We start from the raw sequence: 11,812 nt of genomic DNA on the forward strand, positions 1-11,812 counted from the left end.
CCATTCCATTACCAGGCCCAAGGAGAACGGGTCTTTACTCCATTCCATTACCAGGCCCAAGGAGAACGGGGCTTTACTCCATTCCATTACCAGGCCCAAGGAGAACGGGGCTTTACTCCATTCCATTACCAGGTACAAGGAGAACGGGGCTTTACTCCATTCCATTACCAGGCCCAAGGAGAACGGGGCTTTACTCCATTCCATTACCAGGCCCAAGGAGAACGGGGCTTTACTCCATTCCATTACCAGGCCCAAGGAGAACGGGGCTTTACTCCATTCCATTACCAGGCCCAAGGAGAACGGGGCTTTACTCCATTCCATTACCAGGCCCAAGGAGAAAGGGGATTTACTCCATTCCATTACCAGGCCCAAGGAGAATGGGGCTTTACTCCATTCCATTACCAGGCCCAAGGAGAACGGGGCTTTACTCCATTCCATTACCAGGCCCAAGGAGAAAGGGGCTTTACTCCATTCCATTACCAGGCCCAAGGAGAACGGGGCTTTACTCCATTCCATTACCAGGTACAAGGAGAACGGGGCTTTACTCCATTCCATTACCAGGCCCAAGGAGAACGGGGCTTTACTCCATTCCATTACCAGGCCCAAGGAGAACGGGGCTTTACTCCATTCCATTACCAGGCCCAAGGAGAACGGGGCTTTACTCCATTCCATTACCAGGCCCAAGGAGAAAGGGGATTTACTCCATTCCATTACCAGGCCCAAGGAGAACGGGGCTTTACTCCATTCCATTACCAGGCCCAAGGAGAACGGGGCTTTACTCCATTCCATTACCAGGCCCAAGGAGAAAGGGGCTTTACTCCATTCCATTACCAGGCCCAAGGAGAACGGGGCTTTACTCCATTCCATTACCAGGTACAAGGAGAACGGGGCTTTACTCCATTCCATTACCAGGCCCAAGGAGAACGGGGCTTTACTCCATTCCATTACCAGGCCCAAGGAGAACGGGGCTTTACTCCATTCCATTACCAGGCCCAAAGGAGAACGGGGCTTTACTCCATTCCATTACCAGGCCCAAGGAGAACGGGGCTTTACTCCATTCCATTACCAGGCCCAAGGAGAACGGGGCTTTACTCCATTCCATTACCAGGCCCAAGGAGAAAGGGGCTTTACTCCATTCCATTACCAGGCCCAAGGAGAACGGGGCTTTACTCCATTCCATTACCAGGCCCAAGGAGAACGGGGCTTTACTCCATTCCATTACCAGGCCCAAGGAGAAAGGGGCTTTACTCCATTCCATTACCAGGCCCAAGGAGAACGGGGCTTTACTCCATTCCATTACCAGGCCCAAGGAGAACGGGGCTTTACTCCATTCCATTACCAGGCCCAAGGAGAACGGGGCTTTACTCCATTCCATTACCAGGCCCAAGGAGAAAGGGGCTTTACTCCATTCCATTACCAGGCCCAAGGAGAAAGGGGCTTTACTCCATTCCATTACCAGGTACAAGGAGAAAGGGGCTTTACTCCATTCCATTACCAGGCCCAAGGAGAAAGGGGCTTTACTCCATTCCATTACCAGGCCCAAGGAGAAAGGGGCTTTACTCCATTCCATTACCAGGCCCAAGGAGAAAGGGGCTTTACTCCATTCCATTACCAGGCCCAAGGAGAAAGGGGCTTTACTCCATTCCATTACCAGGCCCAAGGAGAACGGGGCTTTACTCCATTCCATTACCAGGCCCAAGGAGAACGGGGCTTTACTCCATTCCATTACCAGGCCCAAGGAGAACGGGGCTTTACTCCATTCCATTACCAGGCCCAAGGAGAACGTGGCTTTACTCCATTCCATTACCAGGCCCAAGGAGAACGGGGCTTTACTCCATTCCATTACCAGGCCCAAGGAGAACGGGGCTTTACTCCATTCCATTACCAGGCCCAAGGAGAACGGGGCTTTACTCCATTCCATTACCAGGCCCAAGGAGAACGGGGCTTTACTCCATTCCATTACCAGGCCCAAGGAGAACGGGGCTTTACTCCATTCCATTACCAGGCCCAAGGAGAACGGGGCTTTACTCCATTCCATTACCAGGCCCAAGGAGAACGGGGCTTTACTCCATTCCATTACCAGGCCCAAGGAGAACGGGGCTTTACTCCATTCCATTACCAGGCCCAAGGAGAACGGGGCTTTACTCTAGGATGTACTAACCGCTAGTCATTTGTATTCAGATCTCTATTGTGTTTGTTGTTATTCTTCATGTTGAATAACTGGGAATAGTCTGATTTGACAAGTCTGCCAGTTGTGTTTGTTGTTATTCTTCATGTTGAATAACTGGGAATAGTCTGATTTGACAAGTCTGCCAGTTGTGTTTGTTGTTATTCTTCATGTTGAATAACTGGGAATAGTCTGATTTGACAAGTCTGCCAGTTGTGTTTGTTGTTATTCTTCATGTTGAATAACTGGGAATAGTCTGATTTGACAAGTCTGCCAGTTGTGTTTGTTGTTATTCTTCATGTTGAATAACTGGGAATAGTCTGATTTGACAAGTCTGCCAGTTGTGTTTGTTGTTATTCTTCATGTTGAATAACTGGGAATAGTCTGATTTGACAAGTCTGCCAGTTGTGTTTGTTGTTATTCTTCATGTTGAATAACTGGGAATAGTCTGATTTGACAAGTCTGCCAGTTGTGTTTGTTGTTATTCTTCATGTTGAATAACTGGGAATAGTCTGATTTGACAAGTCTGCCAGTTGTGTTTGTTGTTATTCTTCATGTTGAATAACTGGGAATAGTCTGATTTGACAAGTCTGCCAGTTGTGTTTGTTGTTATTCTTCATGTTGAATAACTGGGAATAGTCTGATTTGACAAGTCTGCCAGTTGTGTTTGTTGTTATTCTTCATGTTGAATAACTGGGAATAGTCTGATTTGACAAGTCTGCCAGTTGTGTTTGTTGTTATTCTTCATGTTGAATAACTGGGAATAGTCTGATTTGACAAGTCTGCCAGTTGTGTTTGTTGTTATTCTTCATGTTGAATAACTGGGAATAGTCTGATTTGACAAGTCTGCCAGTTGTGTTTGTTGTTATTCTTCATGTTGAATAACTGGGAATAGTCTGATTTGACAAGTCTGCCAGTTGTGTTTGTTGTTATTCTTCATGTTGAATAACTGGGAATAGTCTGATTTGACAAGTCTGCCAGTTGTGTTTGTTGTTATTCTTCATGTTGAATAACTGGGAATAGTCTGATTTGACAAGTCTGCCAGTTGTGTTTGTTGTTATTCTTCATGTTGAATAACTGGGAATAGTCTGATTTGACAAGTCTGCCAGTTGTGTTTGTTGTTATTCTTCATGTTGAATAACTGGGAATAGTCTGATTTGACAAGTCTGCCAGTTGTGTTTGTTGTTATTCTTCATGTTGAATAACTGGGAATAGTCTGATTTGACAAGTCTGCCAGTTGTGTTTGTTGTTATTCTTCATGTTGAATAACTGGGAATAGTCTGATTTGACAAGTCTGCCAGTTGTGTTTGTTGTTATTCTTCATGTTGAATAACTGGGAATAGTCTGATTTGACAAGTCTGCCAGTTGTGTTTGTTGTTATTCTTCATGTTGAATAACTGGGAATAGTCTGATTTGACAAGTCTGCCAGTTGTGTTTGTTGTTATTCTTCATGTTGAATAACTGGGAATAGTCTGATTTGACAAGTCTGCCAGTTGTGTTTGTTGTTATTCTTCATGTTGAATAACTGGGAATAGTCTGATTTGACAAGTCTGCCAGTTGTGTTTGTTGTTATTCTTCATGTTGAATAACTGGGAATAGTCTGATTTGACAAGTCTGCCAGTTGTGTTTGTTGTTATTCTTCATGTTGAATAACTGGGAATAGTCTGATTTGACAAGTCTGCCAGTTGTGTTTGTTGTTATTCTTCATGTTGAATAACTGGGAATAGTCTGATTTGACAAGTCTGCCAGTTGTGTTTGTTGTTATTCTTCATGTTGAATAACTGGGAATAGTCTGATTTGACAAGTCTGCCAGTTGTGTTTGCAGTTACTTCTTTAATACCATTTTCCCTCAGGGAACTGTTCTGTTGTTTAGATGTTGGATGTTGACAAGGTCGGGTGACCTGTTAGTGACCTGTTTTTGGTGTGTGTGTTTCTGTGTGTGTGTGTTTCTGTGTGTGTGTGTTTCTGTGTGTGTGTGTGTTTCTGTGTGTGTGTGTTTCTGTGTGTGTGTGTTTCTGTGTGTGTGTTTCTGTGTGTGTGTGTTTCTGTGTGTGTGTGTGTGTGTTTCTGTGTGTGTGTGTTTCTGTGTGTGTGTGTTTCTGTGTGTGTGTGTGTGTTTCTGTGTGTGTGTGTGTGTTTCTGTGTGTGTGTGTTTCTGTGTGTGTGTGCCTCCAGCGGAGTGTGGCGGTAGGTTCAAAGGTGAGTCTACAGGCCGCATCCTGTCTCCTGGATATCCCTTTCCTTACGACAACAACCTGCGCTGTACCTGGACCATCACTGTCAACTCTGGCAACATCGTCAGGTAGCTACTTCAAATATAGAATTGGAATCGGATATTAACTTTTTTTTACCACAAAATGAATAGGCAAAATGGGGTACCCTTGTCTGGTACCATACAGAACCATTTATATATTAATGTATTACAAAACAGTCCTGCTGTTGTTTCAGATAACATCTTGGTTAACATCTTGGTTAACATCTTGGTTAACATCTTGGTTAACATCTTGGTTCACATATTGGTTAACATCTTGGTTAACATCTTGGTAAACATCTTGGTTAACATCTTGGTTAACATTTTGGTTAACATCTTGGTAAACATCTTGGTTAACATCTTGGTTAACATCTTGGTTCACATCTTGGTTAACATTTTGGTTAACATCTTGGTAAACATCTTGGTTAACATCTTGGTTAACATCTTGGTTAACATCTTGGTTCACATCTTGGTTAACATCTTGTCAAATATTTACTTACTTTTATCATTAAATTATGATTCATAATGCACAGTTTGGTAATTGGCTTTTGGCGGTATGTACTGTATGCATCAGAGTTCCCTTAGCTGGTAATTGGCTTTGGAGGTATGTAGGCATCAAGACTTCTCCAGGTCCTGCAGCTCCTCAGCTCATTGCTCCTGGTAATATCCCACCGTAGAAACACTCAGACAGTTATTTTATAAAGACTTCTCCAGGTCCTGCAGCTCCTCAGCTCGTTGCTCCTGGTAATATCCCACCGTAGAAACACTCAGACAGTTATTTTATAAAGACTTCTCCAGGTCCTGCAGCTCCTCAGCTAGTTGCTCCTGGTAATATCCCACCGTAGAAACACTCAGACAGTTATTTTATAAAGACTTCTCCAGGTCCTGCAGCTCCTCAGCTCGCTCGTTGCTCCTGGTAATATCCCACCGTAGAAACACTCAGACAGTTATTTTATAAAGACTTCTCCAGGTCCTGCAGCTCCTCAGCTCGTTGCTCCTGGTAATATCCCACCGTAGAAACACTCAGTTATTTTATAAAGACTTCTCCAGGTCCTGCAGCTCCTCAGCTCGTTGCTCCTGGTAATATCCCACCGTAGAAACACTCAGACAGTTATTTTATAAAGACTTCTCCAGGTCCTGCAGCTCCTCAGCTAGTTGCTCCTGGTAATATCCCACCGTAGAAACACTCAGACAGTTATTTTATAAAGACTTCTCCAGGTCCTGCAGCTCCTCAGCTCGTTGCTCCTGGTAATATCCCACCGTAGAAACACTCAGACAGTTATTTTATAAATACTTCTCCAGGTCCTGCAGCTCCTCAGCTCGTTGCTCCTGGTAGTATCCCACCGTAGAAACACTCAGACAGTTATTTTATAAAGACTTCTCCAGGTCCTGCAGCTCCTCAGCTCGTTGCTCCTGGTAATATCCCACCGTAGAAACACTCAGACAGTTATTTTATAAAGACTTCTCCAGGTCCTGAAGCTCCTCAGCTCGTTGCTCCTGGTAATATCCCACCGTAGAAACACTCAGTTATTTTATAAAGACTTCTCCAGGTCCTGCAGCTCCTCAGCTCGTTGCTCCTGGTAATATCCCACCGTAGAAACACTCAGTTATTTTATAGACTTCTCCAGGTCCTGCAGCTCCTCAGCTCGTTGCTCCTAGTAATATCCCACCGTAGAAACACTCAGTTATTTTATAAATACTTCTCCAGGTCCTGCAGCTCCTCAGCTCGTTGCTCCTGGTAATATCCCAGCGTAGAAACACTCAGACAGTTCTTTCATAAACACTTCTCCAGGTCCTGCAGCTCCTCAGCTCGTTGCTCCTGGTAATATCCCACCGTAGAAACACTCAGACAGTTATTTTATAAAGACTTCTCCAGGTCCTGCAGCTCCTCAGCTCGTTGCTCCTGGTAATATCCCACCGTAGAAACACTCGGACAGTTATTTTATAAAGACTTCTCCAGGTCCTGCAGCTCCTCAGCTCGTTGCTCCTGGTAATATCCCACCGTAGAAACACTCAGACAGTTATTTTATAAAAACTTCCTCATTTGCCGTTGAAACCAACATTTCTTTCGTGTTCTATTGGTTTTTATATAAACGTTTTTTTTTCTTCAATTGTCCAGAAAGTCAAAGGCACAAAATTCTTCAGTCATATTAGCAACCCGTCTTAGTTAATGCATCTTTAGGTTCCCCGCCTCTTTCTAACTTTCTAACTGAGATCTCTGTCACATTTGAAACCGTTCGCATCAGGATATGGTGTTTTCCCCACGAATTGCATTTTGGGAAAATGTTTGAAAGTGATGTTTTATTGGGCAGCTTTCATGACAGGAAGTAACACGTTCTATGAAGATGAATTACCATAATCTAAATATGATTTCTGTCATTCTGAGCACCGTGCGGTGGACACCCTAATGGGTTACGCAAACCGAATGGTTATGGGTCAGATCATTTACTAAAAATGGGCGTTAAATTAAACTATTCCTAGTCATCTTGTCCGGCGGCACATTTTGCATAACGAAAACCCTGGTACTCATCTACCTTTTTTTTTTACCATAAAATTAAAATGAAGAAAAAAAAATGGGGTTCATCCTTCTCCGGTATCTCACATATCAATGTGTTACAAAACATAGCCTTATTGTTAATGCTTTACTCAGAACCATGTCATTAAAGATTCAGAATGCACAGTTGGTGACTGCCTGTAGAGGTACTGTAGTTTCTCTAATCATTTCGGTCGCTGCCTGACTGTGGAGTTGGTTCGTCTAATCAGATCCTTCACAACTAGCCCTCCAGTTCCTGGCACCAGTCGAAGGGAAGGTGTGAATAGTTTTCAGATGGTTTGTCCTGCCAGACACTTGGTGATAAGAGTAAACAGAAAATGCATACAACCTCAAGCGAATACAGATAGAATATGAATATTTTATGATTTGAAATTGGTGTTGTCTTGGCCAAAATCTTTTTTTAATTTTTTAAATCCGATTTATTAAATCCCATCCTCCCTAAGCCTCCAGTTCCTGGCGTTCGACACAGAGGCATCTCACGACATCCTGGAGGTTTGGGACGGACCAGCAGAAAATGAGATGTCTCTGAGGGAGGTGTCTGGCTCCCTGCTCCCCGAGGGGATACACAGCACCCTCAACGTCGTCACCATTCAGTTCCAGACTGACTTCTACATCACCAAGTCTGGCTTCGCCATCGACTTCTCAAGTGAGTGTTTCCAGAAGAATAACTTTCAGTTTCTAGAGTGACAAGAAAGAAGAGCATTTATTGATTCTGTTTACTTTCAACTCTGTACTATTTGGTCTCATATGAACTGGGAAGCTAACGGGTCTCATATGAACTGTGAAGCTAACTGGTCTCATATGAACTGGGAAGCTAACTGGTCTCATATGAACTGGGAAGCTAACGGGTCTCATTTGAACTGGGAAGCTAACAAGTGTCATATGAACTGGGAAGCTAAAGGGTCTCATATGAACTCGGAAGATATCGGGTCTCATATGAACTGTGTTAGCTAACGGGTCTCATATGAACTGGAAAGCTAACAGGTCTCATATGAACTGGGAAGCTAATGGGTCTCATATGAACTGGGAAGCTAATGGGTCTCATATGAACTGGGAAGCTAATGGGTCTCATATGAACTGGGGAGCTAACAGGTCTCATATGAACTGGGAAGCTAATGGGTCTCATATGAACTGGGAAGCTAATGGGTCTCATATGAACTGGGAAGCTAATGGGTCTCATATGAACTGGGAAGCTAAAGGGTCTCATATGAACTGGGAAGCTAATGGGTCTCATATGAACTGGGAAGCTAACAAGTGTCATATGAACTGGGAAGCTAAAGGGTCTCATATGAACTGGGAAGCTAACAGGTCTCATATGAACTGGGAAGCTAAAGGGTCTCATATGAACTGGGAAGCTAACGGGTCTCATATGAACTGGGAAGCTCACGGGTCTCATATGAACTGGGAAGCTAACGGGTCTCATATGAACTGGGAAGCTAACTGGTCTCGTATGTCTGCTGTGTGTCCTTCAGCTGTTGCGTAACGTCATGTCTGCCATGTGTCTCCAGGTTCAGTGGCGACAGCCTGCAGAGATCCAGGCCTGCCTATGAACGGCAGTCGTCACGGAGATGGGAGAGAACCAGATGACACGGTGACCTTCTCCTGTGATCCAGGATATGAGCTGCAGGGAGAGAGCAAGATCACCTGCATCCAAGTGGACAACAGATACTACTGGCAGCCCAGCCCTCCCAGCTGCATTGGTGAGGATATACTACTATACTGATCTATACTATACTATACTATACTATACTATACTATACTATACTATACTATACTATACTATACTATACTATACTATACTATACTATACTACTGGCAGCCCAGCCCTCCCAGCTGCATTGGCGAGGCTTTACTACTGTACTGATCTATACTATACTGATCTATACTATACTATACTATACTATACTGTACTGTGCTGTACTCTACTGTACTGTACTATCCTGTAATTATATATACTATACCGTACTATACTGTACTATACTTCAATATACTGTATTATAGCATACTCTAGTATAATATAACATACTATAATATAATACTATACTATATGCTATACTATACTATACTATACTATACTATACTATACTATACTACTGGCAGACTATCCCACCCAGATGTATTGGTGAGGCTGTATATGAAATATAGCTGGTTTATCAGCCCTCCATCTGTATTGGTGGGGCTGTACATTATACGCTAAAAGGAATATATCTGTGGTTGTTCTGTTTGCATCGTCAGGGGTTTCAAAGACAGGCTCCTAGGAACTGAACGAGGGGTTATTCCGTTTAACACTACAGCGAGAGTTATTCTGTCCTCAGGCTGTAGCAGCGAGCCTCCTAAACGCCAGGTCTTCCTTGTAAAAGAGGTCTTCTGACCTCACTGGGACTTCCTGGCTAAATCAAATAAAACATCTATGATAACAATATATATATATATATATACTAGGAATAGAACTGTGTTTATTCTGCGAAGCTTTCTGCAGTAGTGGGGCATTAAAAGGTCCTTTTTCAACCCCGTTTTGGTGGATATAACAGGGGTCAGTCTGTATTAATGGGGTCGGTCTATATTAATGAAACACTACTGGGGATATAACAGGGGTCAGTCTGTATAACAGGGGTCAGTTAATTTTTTTAATTTTATTTTAACTTTATCTAACCAGGCAAGTCAGTTAAGAACACATTCTTATTTTCAATGACGGCCTGGGAGCAGTGGGTTAACTGCCTGTTCAGGCAGATTTGTACCTTGTCAGCTCGGGGGTTTGAACTCACAACCTTCCGGTTACTAATCCAACGCTCTAACCACTAGGCTACGTTGCCGCCCTGTTATTAAACCCTATTAAACCCTGATAGGGATATTAAACCCTGATAGGGATATTAAACCCTGATAGGGATATTAAACCCTATTAAACCCTGATAGGGATATTAAACCCTATTAAACCCTGATAGGGATGTTAAATTAAACCCTGATAGGGATATTAAACCCTGATAGGGATATTAAACCCTATTAAACCCTGATAGGGATATTAAACCCTGATAGGGATATTAAACCCTGCTAGGGGTATTAAACCCTGCTAGGGATATTAAACCCTATTAAACCCTGATAGGGATGTTAAACCCTGCTAGGGATATTAAACCCTATTAAACCCTGATAGGCATATTAAACCCTATTAAACCCTGATAGGGATATTAAACCCTATTAAACCCTGATAGGGATATTAAACCCTATTAAACCCTGCTAGGGATATTAAACCCTATTAAACCCTGCTAGGGATATTAAACCCTATTAAACCCTGATAGGGATGTTAAACCCTGCTAGGGATATTAAACCCTATTAAACCCTGATAGGGATATTAAACCCTATTAAACCCTGCTACGGATATTAAACCCTATTAAACCCTGATAGGGATGTTAAACCCTGCTAGGGATATTAAACCCTATTAAACCCTGATAGGGATATTTAACCCTATTAAACCCTGCTAGGGATATTAAACCCTATTAAACCCTGATAGGGATATTAAACTCTATTAAACTCTCCTAGGGATATTAAACCCTATTAAACCCTGATAGGGATATTAAACCCTATTAAACCCTGATAGGGATATTAAACCCTATTAAACCCTTATAGGGATATTAAACCCTGCTAGGGATATTAAACCCTGCTAGGGGTATTAAACCCTGATAGGGATATTAAACCCTATTAAACCCTGATAGGGATATTAAACCCTGATAGGGATATTAAACCCTGATAGGGATATTAAACCCTGCTAGGGGTATTAAACCCTGATAGGGATATTAAACCCTATTAAACCCTGATAGGGATATTAAACCCTATTAAACCCTGATAGGGATATTAAACCCTGCTAGGGGTGTTAAACCCTGATAGGGATATTAAACCCTATTAAACCCTGATAGGGATATTAAAACCCTGATAGGGATATTAAACCCTGCTAGGGGTATTAAACCCTGATAGGGATATTAAACCCTATTAAACCCTGATAGGGATATTAAACCCTATTAAACCCTGATAGGGATATTAAACCCTATTAAACCCTGATAGGGATATTAAACCCTATTAAACCCTGATAGGGATATTAAACCCTATTAAACCCTGATAGGGATATTAAACCCTATTAAACCCTGATAGGGATATTAAACCCTGATAGGGATATTAAACCCTATTAAACCCTGATAGGGATATTAAACCCTGATAGGGATATTAAACCCTATTAAACCCTGATAGGGATATTAAACCCTATTAAACCCTGATAGGGATATTAAACCCTGATAGGGTTATTAAACCCTGATAGGGATATTAAACCCTGATAGGGATGTTTCTAGTTGTATTATTCTGTCTGAAAACCACCGGTGTGGTTAAAGAGGTTAACGGCACCGTGACCAGGACATATTAAAACCACTACATTATGTTGTACTGTATATTTTGAACATTGTGTGTGTGTGTGTTTCTGCAGCTCCCTGTGGGGGTAATGTAACAGGATCATCAGGATTCATCCTCTCCCCCAACTTCCCCCTCCCCTACCCGCACAGCAAAGACTGCGATTGGCTGATCGCTGTCCACTCAGACTACGTCATATCACTGGCTTTTATCAGGTAAGGAATGAATGAATGAATGAATCACTGAATGAACGAAGGAATCAATGAATGAACGAATCAATGAATGAATCACTGAATGAATCACTGAATGAACGAAGGAATCAATGAATGAACGAATCAATGAATGAATCACTGAATGAACGAAGGAATCAATGAATGAACGAATCAATGAATGAATCACTGAATGAACGAAGGAATCAATGAATGAACGAATCAATGAATGAATCACTGAA

General features: G+C 42.4%; 1 protein-coding gene across 1 annotated transcript in view; it reads left to right on the forward strand.

Moving 5' to 3' along the window:
* Nucleotides 1-11,576, forward strand: part of LOC124025277 (CUB and sushi domain-containing protein 3-like) — a gene marked incomplete at both ends in the record, with an annotated part of 85,691 nt that extends 74,115 nt beyond the window's left edge. The window contains 4 exons of the mRNA XM_046338832.1: nt 4,343-4,469; nt 7,416-7,618; nt 8,481-8,672; nt 11,438-11,576. Coding sequence (XP_046194788.1) covers nt 4,343-4,469; nt 7,416-7,618; nt 8,481-8,672; nt 11,438-11,576 — 661 coding nt within the window. The remainder of the gene's footprint in view (nt 1-4,342; nt 4,470-7,415; nt 7,619-8,480; nt 8,673-11,437) is intronic.
* Nucleotides 11,577-11,812: the final 236 nt, after the last annotated feature.

This window comes from Oncorhynchus gorbuscha, unplaced genomic scaffold, assembly GCF_021184085.1.
Source record: "Oncorhynchus gorbuscha isolate QuinsamMale2020 ecotype Even-year unplaced genomic scaffold, OgorEven_v1.0 Un_scaffold_2210, whole genome shotgun sequence".
Classification (NCBI taxonomy): Eukaryota; Metazoa; Chordata; class Actinopteri; order Salmoniformes; family Salmonidae; genus Oncorhynchus; species Oncorhynchus gorbuscha.